Source organism: Egretta garzetta, unplaced genomic scaffold (assembly GCF_000687185.1).
Source record: "Egretta garzetta isolate BGI_Z169 unplaced genomic scaffold, ASM68718v1 scaffold143, whole genome shotgun sequence".
NCBI classification, from domain to species: domain Eukaryota; kingdom Metazoa; phylum Chordata; class Aves; order Pelecaniformes; family Ardeidae; genus Egretta; species Egretta garzetta.
The window spans coordinates 2149076-2162606 of record NW_009259310.1 but is presented as its reverse complement, the minus strand read 5'-3'; the positions used below and the strand labels follow the sequence as shown (position 1 = coordinate 2162606).

General features: G+C 51.6%; 1 protein-coding gene across 1 annotated transcript in view; it reads right to left on the bottom strand.

Moving 5' to 3' along the window:
* Window positions 1-2340: 2340 nt before the first annotated feature.
* The window catches only part of ANAPC2 (anaphase promoting complex subunit 2), a 13325-nt gene continuing 2134 nt past the window's right edge, over window positions 2341-13531 (bottom strand). Inside the window, exons 2-13 of the mRNA XM_035891879.1 lie at window positions 12369-12991; window positions 11712-11844; window positions 8799-8973; window positions 8532-8651; window positions 7933-8050; window positions 7668-7849; window positions 7377-7518; window positions 6564-6639; window positions 5809-6012; window positions 3974-4103; window positions 3516-3751; window positions 2341-2779 (exon numbers count right to left, since the gene is read on the bottom strand). Coding sequence (XP_035747772.1) covers window positions 2567-2779; window positions 3516-3751; window positions 3974-4103; window positions 5809-6012; window positions 6564-6639; window positions 7377-7518; window positions 7668-7849; window positions 7933-8050; window positions 8532-8651; window positions 8799-8973; window positions 11712-11844; window positions 12369-12991 — 2352 coding nt within the window. The 3' untranslated portion in view covers window positions 2341-2566. The remainder of the gene's footprint in view (window positions 2780-3515; window positions 3752-3973; window positions 4104-5808; window positions 6013-6563; window positions 6640-7376; window positions 7519-7667; window positions 7850-7932; window positions 8051-8531; window positions 8652-8798; window positions 8974-11711; window positions 11845-12368; window positions 12992-13531) is intronic.

Here is a 13531-nt window from a genome sequence, read left to right as displayed (position 1 = left end):
GGGTATGGCTGGGGCACGCGGGCCGCCCCACAGCACCCTGCCTGAGGATGCGCCGCAGGAGGAATATATCCACCTGCACCCATACATAAATCAATAAACTTTTTTGCATCTATAAGCAAAGCTGAACCAGCCAGGGCCCTGGAGTCACTCGCAGCCACGTTCCCTTCCCCTTCGGTGGCTGGGGACAGCCCCAGCTGCCAGCAGCCCTGCTGCAGAGCTGCAAAGTTGGTGGTTTCTTTGATCTCGAAAGATCAAAAAGAGACGTCTCCCCGCCCTGTCGCAGCCGCAGCGTGACGTTCAATGGTCAGCCATAAAGCGCAGAGCAGGTCGTGCCGTGGAGCACCCCCTGGCAGCTCCAGCTCCCACCGCCGGCAGACACTGACCCTGCCGCCCTGCAGCTGCCTACCTTTCCAGATGCTTCCATGTGCTCAGTTTTCTTTCCTGAAAAAATAAAACCAACCAAGAGAAGCTGTGGAACACAGCCCTGCACCTACAGCACGTTTTGGGAAGCGGCATCCTGTAGAGATGCCCACGCAACCTGCCCCCACCTTGCTCCCTCTCACCCTCCCAGAGCACCTGGGGTTTGGATGGAGCCCAGGCACTTGTGGGCTGCTTTGATTTATTCAGTGGTGGGTGAGCGTCTAGGCAAGAGCTGAGCAAGGGCATGAGGAGCTGAGCAGCCTTCGAGGGAATGTGAAGTCCCCAGGAGGTGTTTGCCTGAGAGGGAGTCCCCTGTATCTGAAACTGGGGAAAACCCACCAGGACCTACTGGGGGAGAAGAGAGCAGGCAGCAGAGACCTCTGCCTGCGGTTAAACCAGCTGCTGTTTAGACAAGATTTTGTGTCTCATGTCCTCAACCCGTGGGTCCCAGGCATGTCCCCAGCCACATCCCACACTGGACACAGCGATGACAAGGCCAGTGCCCTGTCCTGGCCACCCCACCCAACCTCAGATGACAACAGATCCAACTGGGTGTGGTGGGGCTCCTTGTGCGTTCGGGCACGGATTTCCCTCCTGCCTGCTGCAATTTGGGATTAGCTGCTGTTCTTGGCTTTACCTGGAATAATATCTGACGTTCACAGACTGGGGTTTATTTACTTAATAAGAGCCCCTACACCACAAGGAACGCTTTAAGGTTCACGACAGAACACGCCAACCAGCTCCCAGTGCCACAAGACCATGAGCCTGGAGTGAAGTGCCACGGGGAAACACGAAAGCATGCTCTCACCCACAGAGGGAAAGCCACGAACTGCCTGTGGCTGCGCGAAGGATGCCCCCAGTGTGGGACTTCTGGGCCTTTAGGCACTGAAAGACAAGGTTTCATGGCAAATACAGGTTGTTTTCTATGTTCCACAAGTCTCCCACACATCTGGACGCACAGCCGCACAGCCAGGGCTACAGGCTGCTCTGGTGTTTTAACCGTGGCCCTTTGGTATCTCAATTCCAGCTGCGGCAGGCTGGGGTAGAAGCTTCAGCAGAGGAGCGGGAAAGACTCCTTGGGCCCTGGAAACTCATTCTTTGCCTCACAGAAAGCAAATTTTCAGTAAAAGCCAGATTTCCCCAGAACATTCCTCCTGATGAGCAAAACCCACCCAGCAAGCAGGACTGAGGAATCCTGAATGCCGTTACGTGGAGACCGAGCACAATCCTGAAACCCATTGCCTGATCTTGTACCCAGGCTGGGGGCACGATGTTGAACCAAGGGAGCTCAGGGCTTATCCCACCCACCCACCCCGCTGATCTCAGTGGTGCCAGTAACTCTGAAGCACACCAAGACGATGCGCCCTTGACGGCACCATCCCTGGGGCAAAAGGGAGACGGGTATTCATGCCGTAGTAAAGCAACCCTACCCACGCCCGGGTAATCCACTTACCACGCAGGACTGAACAGCTTGCCTTGAAGAACTGCTCCGTCTCATCCATCTAAAGCATTCTTCACCCCACAATAAAATTAATCCACACAGTTTAAAAGTCCCAAACGAGGGTAAGCGGATCCTGGAGCCTTCCTCCCACATAAGCCAAAGGAGACAGCATGAACCCTTGCTTTTGTGTAGGGTCTCGCTCATCACAGCCAGCTGCAAGACGCTGCTTTAGCCACACACAGAGACCCAGACAGCAACTGGAGCCAACAGCCCCCCTCCCAAGCTCTCCCGGGGCTACAGCTGGAGACCCAACGAAAGGGAGACGGTGCCCGGCTGACTGTGGAGTTTCCCGCCTGCCCTTTCAGCGTGGGAAGGTTGATGCCAAGAGGAAAGGAAAGAGTTGGTACCATCTGAAAAGAGGAGACTGATGTTTTTTATTAACCAGTGAAGTGAGCCCAGATGCTCATGTATGGAGGAAAAGCAATGTTGGGAGCAGGCCCAGTCCCAGCAGTTGTGGGGTGCACAGCCCAGGCTGCTGCTGAGCTGTCTCCATGTGGAAAAGGGCACCCTTTGGGGGAAGAGGGCACCACAAACCCCTCCGAGCAGAGAAACTACCCAGCAGGACGCAGAGAGCCAGGTGGCACTCAGGAGCTGAGCACAGGCATGGAGGAGTGACGCAGAGGGGACAGCAGGGACGCTCGCTGCCTAGTTGCAGTTCTTGGGCAGGCGATAGACACCTCCAGAGTAGATGAGTTGCTGGTCCCGGACCTTCTTCTGGAGAAAACCCTGCAGCTCTTGTACATCGATTTCTGTAACCACTGGGCCTGTCATCACAAACATCTTCAGCATGCTGTGAATCCTCTCCAAGGACAGGCTCTCAAGGTTGGTCAGCATAGCTTGGATGTATGTCCAGAACAACTGCAGAGGGGGACACATAAACAACAGTAAACCACACTGACATCTATACTGTGAAGAAAAGGGGTGTTTAGCATCCTGTATCCCAAAAGCAGAGCGGGGCTGTGGCTGGCAGTAAGTTCTGCTCTCAGCCATGACCATGTGGTCTTTAAACAGGAAATATCCAATAACAGCACAGCTAGAAAGCAGGATTTGATGTGCAGTACGTGCATGACCCTCAGTGGATAAACACCAGTATGACAACTGCGTGTTGCACAGTGGCACAGCACACATGCATGACACACGGGTAAGAAAAGCACTGGAAGCATCCAGGAACCACAACACAGAGAAGGCAAAGGTCCAGCTGTTAGCGTGGGTAAGCCTTTTTGGCAGCCTAAGTGCCAAAAAGCACTTCTTGGGTGAATGCAAATAAGTTATGACTATCTTCAAATATGAAATCATGACTTTTTTTAAACTCAAAAACCACATTTAGACTTGTCCAAATGGTTGCTTGGCTCAGCAGCTAGGCACTTTTCTGGAGGGAAGGCTGCGATCCAGCACCTCCACCAGTAAGAATTAATCAAGAGAGACCCACTTCCAACAACCCTCCTGCTGGACTTAGCCACTTGCAGCGGAAAATGCAAATCCAAAAAGTGCAAATTGAACCCCTCATCTTAACCAGATTCCCCAAAGCCAAAAGCACGGGATGTTTGCATTGTCCTGCCAGCTTCACAAGCAGCCGAGACGCACGGACAGCTACCTGCAGCTCTTCCTCTTTCTGGTCAGCCTGCGACGCCATGGCAGAGTCCCCCTCCTCATCACTGTCTATCAGAACGACCTTCTCCACCTGGTCCTTCTGCTCCTCCTCAATCACGGTGAAGGTGCCTTGGGGCTCTTCACGCAGGACACCCTGCTGCAGCCACAGCGTCATCTTACGCTTCAGTGATGTCACAGGCACCTTGAGCACTTCGCTCAGCTCCGTCAGTGTCCACGTACCTGCAGAGACCACAGACATGGGAGAAAAGCGCAGGACACGTGCCCACCTCCACTGCCAGGAGCAAGCAGCTGTGTGCAGCGACTGCCTGAAAGCAGACTGGGTCTTGGTCCTGCTGCTAGAGGTCTCGGAGCCTACAGCCACCCAAGTGACGTGGCCTTCCCACCCACCCACGGGGAGCACACAGGCAGGGGTGGCAACCCTGAGTCTGCCATGGCACTCACTCTTGGTCTGGAAGTGCAGGATGATGGCGGCATGCACAGGAGAGACAGAGAGGGAGAGGGTGCGATCTGCTAGCTCCACGTCCAAGCTCACCAGGCCTAGGTGGTATTTCCAGTTCAGGGTCCTCATGGCCTGGAAAAAGGAGAAGCAGCCACTCACATCAGATCTTCTAACAGGAACCACTAAGTGCTGCGATATTGCAAACACCCCTCTATCAGCAGGGCCAGCCGCACTCCGTACACCTCTGCCAGATACGAAAGCTGCTCCCCTCCTCTTGAGTCACCCAGCACTGCCAGCACCCAACCATTCCCTACATCCTTATGGGAAACATCCTCCTCGACACAAGTTGTTGTCCAGCCCTTGCCCAAGACCAATGCCCCTCTCCTCACTGCAAGCCACTCAGTCAGCTCTCTGGTAGGGTAAGCACAGGCTGAGGAAACACTGAATGACCAACCAGGCCACTCAGGACAAGCTCCTACCAGAAAATACATACTCATCTGGGACAGGATTTCCTCAGAAGAGAAGCAATCTCTTCTGATACTGATGTGAAAAGAGGACTGCTTGCTTTGAAGGCTGAGGATGCTCAAGGAGGCTGCTTCCTCCTTGCATCCCCTCCTGTACCCTCTCCTAATTTTTTGCAGGCACAGAAATCAGCTGGCATCCACATCTAGCACGAGGCTACAGCAGAAGAAGAGACAGGAACTAGAGCTATGAGTTTCCCAGCCTTATGGCATGCATCACCTGGTGTACAATTATACGTTCAAGAAAGGATATAGAAAACCAAGCCTGAAGTGGAGTGAGGGCACAAGTGGACAGGCAAAGAGGAACATCCGCACACGACACCAAATTGTGTTCACGTTGGCTGTAAAAAACCATCTGCCTGTGCACACAGACACTACACTGGCGTGACAGCTAGATCTGAATCATCTGTGCTCCAGATGTGTGCTCTGCACTCCACCAGATAAGAAGCTGCAAGATGAGAAAGCCAAGACCACAGCTCTGGAAGTGACCTAGATCTCTCCTGGACTTCCAGACAGATGCTCCTGCTTCCAGCCCATTCTGTATGTGCAGAGCAAGATGCACCTCGGCCTTCTCCATTTGACTAACTGCCATGATCAAATGCCTGGAGAACAGAAGAATACTGCACGGCTGCTTGTATTTGCTCTGTATGCCTCTCTTCCACCTTTCCATGCTGTTTAAAAAGGCATGGGTTCCATTTTTGACTGAGCCACAGTCAAACTGACCAAAAATGCTTGCCCTTACACTGTCTAACATGGAGTTCAGACGCCCTCCAGAAATGAATGAAACCACCCAGGAGAGACCACAGGCAGAGGAGGAAGGAACATTCACCTAACTCCAGACTAGCAGCGAACCGTAAAATGAGACAATGTTAAAAGAGCTTCTTTTCAAGGGGACAAACAGGGGAGGAGACTGCCAGAGTACTGCAGAAGAGAGGCCCAAAAGGGACAGAATGTCATTCTTACTACCATAGAACTTAGGCCAACAAGCTTAGTCCAGACTTAAGATGCCTGAGAACTTTCACCTCAGCATCCATTTAACTAACAAACACTGGCATGTTTTAGAAAACTGTCTTCCCTAACTGCAATCACTACAATGACCCAGGCACCCATAAAGAGATAAACCCTTCTTTTGGCAAAAGCTAAGCTAGCACAGCTTCTAACCCCAATTCAAAGCTGAAGGACTTTAGGATTCCACCGAGACAGCGTGGGTGTACTAGTGGCTAAAGTGTAATGGATGTTAAAGGGGACTTTGCAAAAAGCATGCTATATAGCAAACTCTGAACAGCCTACTCCTTTTTGAAGGAGAGTTGCCTCACCTTTAATTTCTCGTACTTCTTGGAATAGGCTTCCATGGCTTCCTTGACCTGCTCTGGAAGCTCTAGCTTCTCCTCTTTCAGCGGTGGCCAGAACTCACTTGACAGGATAACGGCAACGAGGCTGAACGGTGGCCTCTCCTCCTCGGGGAGTTTCTCTTCTTCATCACGAATGTTGGCATTAATGCGTCGCGAGTCAGCCATATCCTGGAAAAGGCAGAGGAAGCTAAGGCTTCTCTTCCAAGTCACCGCTAACCCTTCATAAAGGAGAAGCTTAAACAAGGTGACTAGCATTGTCTCCAAATGATGATGGGGACACTGGGAAGGACATGATCACGTGTGTCTACTAGGAAGTCTGCAACATACTCAGAAACGTTCGTGGGGAAGTTGAGAAAGGGCTTACAACTCAGCACTAGCCTACTGTGTTCTTCCCACAGTGCTCCACGTGAACTGAACTCCAGAGTCCCAACCCTAGAGGAGCTGGAAGAGCCCCAGCTCTTCAGTGCCAAAATACTGTACTGCAGGAAGGGCAGGAGAGACAACGGCACCAGAGCAACCCTCCCCCAGAGTCAATAACCCAACCCGCAGGGTTTAAAAAACAGACACGATTTTGAATGCTCTTCTGCCCATCACAAACCAACCCCCTCATTGGGAATTTGAGAACCCCACTTTCCTAATGACCCTTTTTGGGTCACTCCTCAAGTCTCTTCCCTTCCCAACGAGCTCAAACACCCAGGACTCTAAAAAAAAAAAGTTACTTTTAACATGACTTCACAGTAGTGCATCTGAGCTTCACCAAACCTCAGCTTCAACAGCTCCACGTTGCGGATTTCCCTGGTAAGAGAAATGACAGATCAGACACAGGTCACTCAGACAGACGAGCCTGGCTTGGCCTCCACCCTTTGCAAGAGAGACAAAAAAGGCAGCACCCAGCACAAGGGTGCTCCTCCTAGGAGGATCCAAGCAGGATCCCTCCTAGCATCTAGGTGAGGAACAGTCACTTCCTCTGTAGGCCAGCAGCTTTTCAAAGACTTTCCCATCCCTTTCATTTGGACGAGCACAACACCTAGCCGTCCCCCTTGACAACAGAGTGCAACCTCAGCATTTGGCAAGCCACTTGCCTGAGACTGCGCATCCCAGACACAGCCCGCACTGGCTGCGTTTCACAGAAAGGAAAACCACTGCAACTGTTGAATCAAGAGACATAGCTGGGTGGCCACTGAGGTTTCCTGATGCTTCATCCCTTTTTTTTACCTTGACACTTTCTGCTGACCCTAAGCAGCTTGTGAGGGTTATGAGGCCACCAGAACACAGGGGATGGGGCTAAGAGGGCGTTGGAGTCCCGTTTCCTACATGCTGCCCTATTAGTGCAAGCCAAGAGCAGGGCTGAGCAGGAAGCAGCCCGAGAAGAGGCAAGTACATGAAATTCTAGATTTTATGCAAGCTGCAGAGGAAATGGCCAAAGACATTCCTGGCTCCAGAAACAGCCATTCATGGGACAGAGTCTGAAGCACACCTTTATCAGGTGATTATACCATGGAAAGCCCTGGGGTTGGGCACTCGGACCTCACCTCTCAGCACTGTAGTTGAACTGATGTAGCAAACGGTCAGCCAGAAGCGTGCGGTATTCATTGATAAACAGGTCCTTGCTGCCATAGATGCTCACCAACAGGCTGATGATGTCTGAGGATCGACGCTTAGAACTTGATTTTCCTGGTGAAAATCAGACAACAGTGCAAGATTGTAACAGAGACCTGCCCCAGCCTAGTTCAGCTCTAGAAGATCAGCAAATGAGCTGCTCAAGACTACAGCCCACCACAGAAAACAGCAGGCTACCAGGACTTCTGGTCTTGGCATCTAACCTGGATCTGCATCAACTGGGTCAGGAACCCAGTCCCCTGGTTCCGTGATGTCATCGTCACTCTCCTGGCCATTCTCCAGGGTCACCGGGTCAGCTTTCGAGAGCTCATTTGCAAGATCACCAGAGCCCTCAGCATCCCCTGTGAGACCAGCCACAATCTGCCGGACCGTGTCTTCCCGAGTCCTGCCAACAGGCAAGACAAACAGAGAAAGTGAAGGGAAGGGGAGGGAAAGGGGATGCCTAAGACAGCCCCACAAGCCTCTTACCTCAGATACTTCCTGATGGGCTCGCAGGCGACCTCCAGGATAACCATGGAGGGGTCAAGCTCCCGCAAGGCCTTGATGGCCGAGATATACAGAGTGATGATGTCAGATGTGTTGACTCCTACAGGAGAGGGGCAGAGGGAGTCAGAGTCCCAGAGCACGGCTTGGACGCTCCAAGACCTATGTTTGATCTACGGAGTGGGCTTGCTGCTCCACTGACCCAGAGGAAGAGACCAGATCCGTATGTCTGAGAAACCAGCTCCAACTGCAAACATGGGCTCAGAGACTACCATAAACCGGCTGAGCTCAGATTTGGCGTTAGGAGCTCAGACCACATGTGGCAGAGAAGCCTTTACACACCTGGACCAAAGCCAAACTTCTAGCTGAGCTCCTCACCATACTGCAAAAATGAGGCAAGAAGGGGCTGGGATACAATCAGCTACTGCTGCCCACGCACACTCCAACACAGAGAGCATGCAATGTGCGCAGCCTGGTTGCCTCTCACTCATCAAACGTGCAATCAGATTATGGCTCCCAGTAGATCCCCACTCATGCCCACGCTCCTTACAGTGTTATGACATACACGGGGATGTAAAACCCACCAGGATGCAGAAGTCGCATTTCTAGAGCGCTTTTCAGGGAGCTGAGCAGCTGCTGCCTCTGATTAGTCCTTTCCAGGCAGAACTTGAGGTCCTCCACAGCAGGCTTCGAGTCGGGGAAATCTACAGACCAAGCAGTGATTAGAAACAGTGCCATGCTCCATGGGAAAGCAAGAGGAGGCAGCGTGGCACATCAGGAGATGAAGACAGAGCTATCATTCATCCAAGCTAAGTCCAAGAGTGAATGAACACTGAATGGGTCACACCTACCTCGAATAATGCTGAAGAGCTCTTCAATGCGCATGCTGGCGTAGATGCGGTAGAAGAACCTTTGGACGTGGCACCGCCAGCGCTTCAAGGTGCTGTTAGCTTCTGGAGAGGAGTGTGCCAAGGGACCATCTTGCAGAAAAACCCTGCTGAGCCAGCCAATCACTTTCTCAATCCACTGCACAAGGAGAAGGAGAGTAGAGATGGTGAACACCACAGCTGGATGCACAACATCTCACACGTACATCACCAGGCAGCAAGCAGAAATCGGCAGCTAGCCAAGGACAGTGTTCCCTCCAGCCGTTCTCCAAATTCATAGAATGTTTTGGGTTGGAAGGGACCCCTAGAGGTCATCTAGTCCAACCCCCCTGCAGTGAGCAGGGACACCTTTAACCAGATCAGGTTGCTCAGAGCCCCGTCCAACCTGGTCTTGAATGATTCCAGGGATGGGGCCTCCACTACCTCTCTGGGCAACCCGTTCCAGTGTTTCACCACCCTCATTGTAAAGAATGTCTTCCTTATATCCAGTCTAAACCTACCCTGGTTTAGTTTAAAACCATCACCCTGTCCTGTCACAGCTGGCCCTACTAAAAAGATTTTCCCCATCTTTCCTATAGGCCCCCTTTAAGCACTGAAAGGCTGCAATCAGGTCTGCCCGCAGCCTTCTCTTCTCCAGGCTGAACACCACCAACTCTCTCAGCCTGTCCTCACAGGAGAGGGGCTCCAGCCCTCGGATCATTTTAGTAGCCCTCCTCTGGCCCCACTCCAACAGGTCCATGTCCTTCTTGTGCTGAGGGCTCCAGAGCTGGGCGCAGTACTCCAGGTGAGGTCTCACCAGAGCAGAGTAGAGGGGCAGAAAATTCACCCTGGCTGGGGAAAGCCTAGCTGAAAGAACATGAACTTTAACTAAAGATACAGGATATAGACTCTGCAGGTGTGTATGAGAAGGTAAGGGGTGACTGAGGACTGTGCATCGGCGCTGGGCTCCAAAAAGAACGAGGCATATTCAGAACGTGCAGACTATTCTATTCTTGCAGAATTCTGTTCCACTCTGTACCTGCAGAACTATTCTCTTTATGAGAACACGAGCAAAATGCCCATCACATCATCCTTGGCCCAAAATTTCTACAATTCCTGAAATCAATGAAGAGCAAGCAAGCCATGCCAAGGACTCACAGACATACTCTTCCCAACCAAACTCAGGCACTTGAAACCGAGACCTCAAATACCAGCTTAGTCACTGAATAATAAAATAAAAACCTGAACAGAGAGCATCAGAAGGTTTGGTTTTTATATTTGAGATTAGGTTTTCTGCAGAGAAATGTGTAATTGTCAGATTTCAACTACTACTCAACTACAATATCCAGGTGTTCAAAAGAAATTATTTTTTTATTTTGTAATTTCCCCTGTAAGGTGGCAAATAGGTGGGACAGTGTTCGAGTATTAATAGCTACTAGATATTAACATTTTTTGATATCCAGATTCCAACAGCCTGAAACAAAAATGCTAAGTCAAGGTCTGGTTTGCTGATGTTAATTTTTAATTATCTACTCGACTGAGGAAACATGGAAGAAATGCACAAGTTCTCCTGATTACAAGGCAGGGTGAACATGAGAACTCCAGAATACCTGGGCATCGATCTGGGCAAAACTGTGGAAAAGCTGATCAAGAATTCTCCTAAAGGACAAAAGGAAAGGATGTAAAGCAACTCAGTTTGGAGGAATACAATTATCATCAAACCAACCCATTTTTTCCCCATGAGTTTATCTTCTCCGAGTGCTCCTGTCACAGCCTGATCATCAACTGACACTCCAGATGGCTGCTGGTGTATCCGAAAAGGGGGTCTGCTGTCAGCACTTGTACTTTGAGCAAGCTGTTTCTCAGACTTCTCCTATTTTACCTTTAGCTTGCCAGGCTTGGGCTTTTTTTTCTTAAAATTCTCTCTTCCTAATTCTGACACACTCCAACACTCCGTGGCCAAACCTGCTGGCCCTTCTGAAGAGGTGAGAGCAAGGGGACCTTCTGCAACGTCTGACAAGCGGAATGCAGTTGTATTTTCTCTGGTGCCCTTAAAATGTCCTTAAACAATCTCCCGGTCACCCAAAAGCATTTCACACTAGGTCCAATAAAGAAAGCGTTGCACAGCAACTAAAGCGAAGTAAATATAAAACGACTGACGGTGTTTGCAGATGACAAAAATGACCGGCATGGCAAACAGCAAGGAAACTAGGGCAACCACAGAGAGCAGTCTGGTTTGCATGGCAACCTGACTTCACGCATTGTTCTTCAACACAGGCAAAGGCAAGGTCATGCGCCGAGGAACAAAGCGTGCAGAGCCAGGACTGTATCCTGGAAGAGCCACAACCCAGAGAATAATTTTATTTTAAGGTCATACTGGGTAAACAGCCCAACACGAACTCAGTTTAAGGTAGCAGCAAAAACAAGGATTTTAAGTCTGTATGTGGCCCACTGGTGACATCAATACCAGAGTGTCATCTCCCATCCTCGCTTCCTGTTTTAAAGGAGTGCTGAAAAATTGGAAAGAGGACAGAAAACAGCCGCACAAATTCTAGTTATGGGCCCACCCACACAGAGGGAGGGTCCTCTGCAGGCTAGGTGGCACTACATCTTCTTGTAGTTTGTAAAACGGAACCACAGAAATTCCCTCGTTACTACGGACATCAGCAGGTGAGATATAATGGTCCATTAGGCACAGGTCAGAACAAACCTCCCCCTCTAACATAAACCAAAATGGGGAATTTTCACCACCTCTTCTGCCAGGGGTGATGGGAGTTATAGCCCTGGACCAGGTGTTTCCAGGTGGAATTGGCTTTTAGCCTGAGCTGCGAAACCAGTAACAGGAGCAGCCACGCATGTCCAAAGGAACGGCCCTTGCTGCCCGTGCGCCTTCCTTACCTCCTGGAACTCATTCAGGAAGGAGTGCTCGTACTCCCCCCGGCATCTCTGCTCCATCCTCTCCTCTATCATTCGGTGCAAGATGGTTGTGACAGCGTCGGCGCTCACTCTCTCCAGCAAATTCAGCTGGCGTCTACAGACACAGTGACCCGATTCAGAGTGTATGGAAGCAAAGGTACAAGCAAATAAAGAAAACGTTAGCTACCTGAAGGCACCTTCCTCCCTGTATGCTCCACAGAGGCAGGCCTAGCTCTTACTTTAAATGCTCTGACAGCTGACAGAGGTGCACTACATATGTAACACACGACACTACTGTTGTCCTGTCTTCCTTAGAAACATTATTTTCTAGCCATCAAAAGCTTTTTCATTTAGAAGAGTTTGCTTCTTTGTGGACAGAAGGCCTTAGAGCAAGAGGAAGACATTCTCATATCCAGGGAGAGGAACTTTGTGCCCTAAAGATCTGCTCTTGTTCAACCACCAGCTGGCAACCAGCTGCAGAAACCCCGTGTCGAGTTCTCTAGCCAGTACCAGGATACAGCCTGACCTCACGCGCAAGTCCTCCCATTTTCCAGCTATCAAGAAAACCTCCTGCTGCTCCCCATCCAGACCACCCGCTTGTTCTGAGTAGGGACAGCCACCACCCCGTAACCTACGTACAGGATGTCATTGAGCTGCTGAAACTGCTCCATGGCTTTGGGGCACCAGCACTGCTCTCTCTTGCTGCTGCAGCCTGCACACAGAGGGCTCTCTCCTCCGCCCTCCTCCGTATCACTCTCCTGCTCGGTCTCACTCATGCTGCTCTCGCACTCATTCGTTCCATCTTCTCCTTTCTTCCACTGCCGCATGTATATCCTGAAAGTGCGGCTGTAGAACTGCTGGATCATTTCCTGGAAGGACTTGGTAGTGGAGAAGAAAAGGATAGCTTTGAACATGGTGTAGACCTTTTCTTGCAGCATCTGAGCGCCTGTCCCCAGGAGCAAGCCTGCCTTGGTCCACCTCTCCAGAAGTTCCAGGCTGTTCAGGTAGGGGTCCAGGCGGCACTTGAGAAGACAAAACGCATCCAGAAGGAGCGAGGAGCATTGGGGCTCCTCAGCGGTGTTTTCATACTGGCCGATGCAGTTCCAGAATTCAGGAGCTATATTTGCCTGAAGGTCCGTCTGCAGCACCTCAATGAACCACTCCTCCACGATCGAGTGCAAGTCATAACACCGCAGCACATCCAGGGCTGCCCGCAGGTCGGCATCCTTCAGCGGCCCCACAGCATCGGACCTCGGTGCTGCCTGGAAAGCGGAGGGGATACCAAGTTAAGCATGCATAAAGACTTCTCTAGGAGGGTCTGCGGCAGAAGAGCCCGCTCATCTCAAAGAGTGGGGACCAAACGCACACAGACTCTGCTGTCAAACAGCACTGGGTGGATCCGTTCCTCCACAGACACCTGCTGGGGTCCCAGCCCGCTGCTGGAAGCCCAGTACCCACCTCTCAGGCCTAACACCCCAACCCTGCACACTGTCCATCGCTGTCCCTGTAGCTGCAGGGCACATGTGCTGGTGGGAGAGCCAGGAGCCGCCCCCGGCTCCCCAAAAAGCCAGGCTCTAGGGCAAAGCCTTGCTTGGCTGCCGTGAGCCCCCTTGGGGAGTGAGCAGGGAGCAGAGCCGCAGGCCGGAGGGGGAAGCAGCGCCTCTTTTTGGCTTTCCTGGCCAGTGTGACGGGGGCCCGGACCCCCACGGCCTCTCCCTGGCAGCCCCCCCGCAAACACCAGCCGCCGCACCGCCACGGCCCCCCTTCCCCTCTTCCCCGTTTCTCCCCCCCAGCCCCCACAG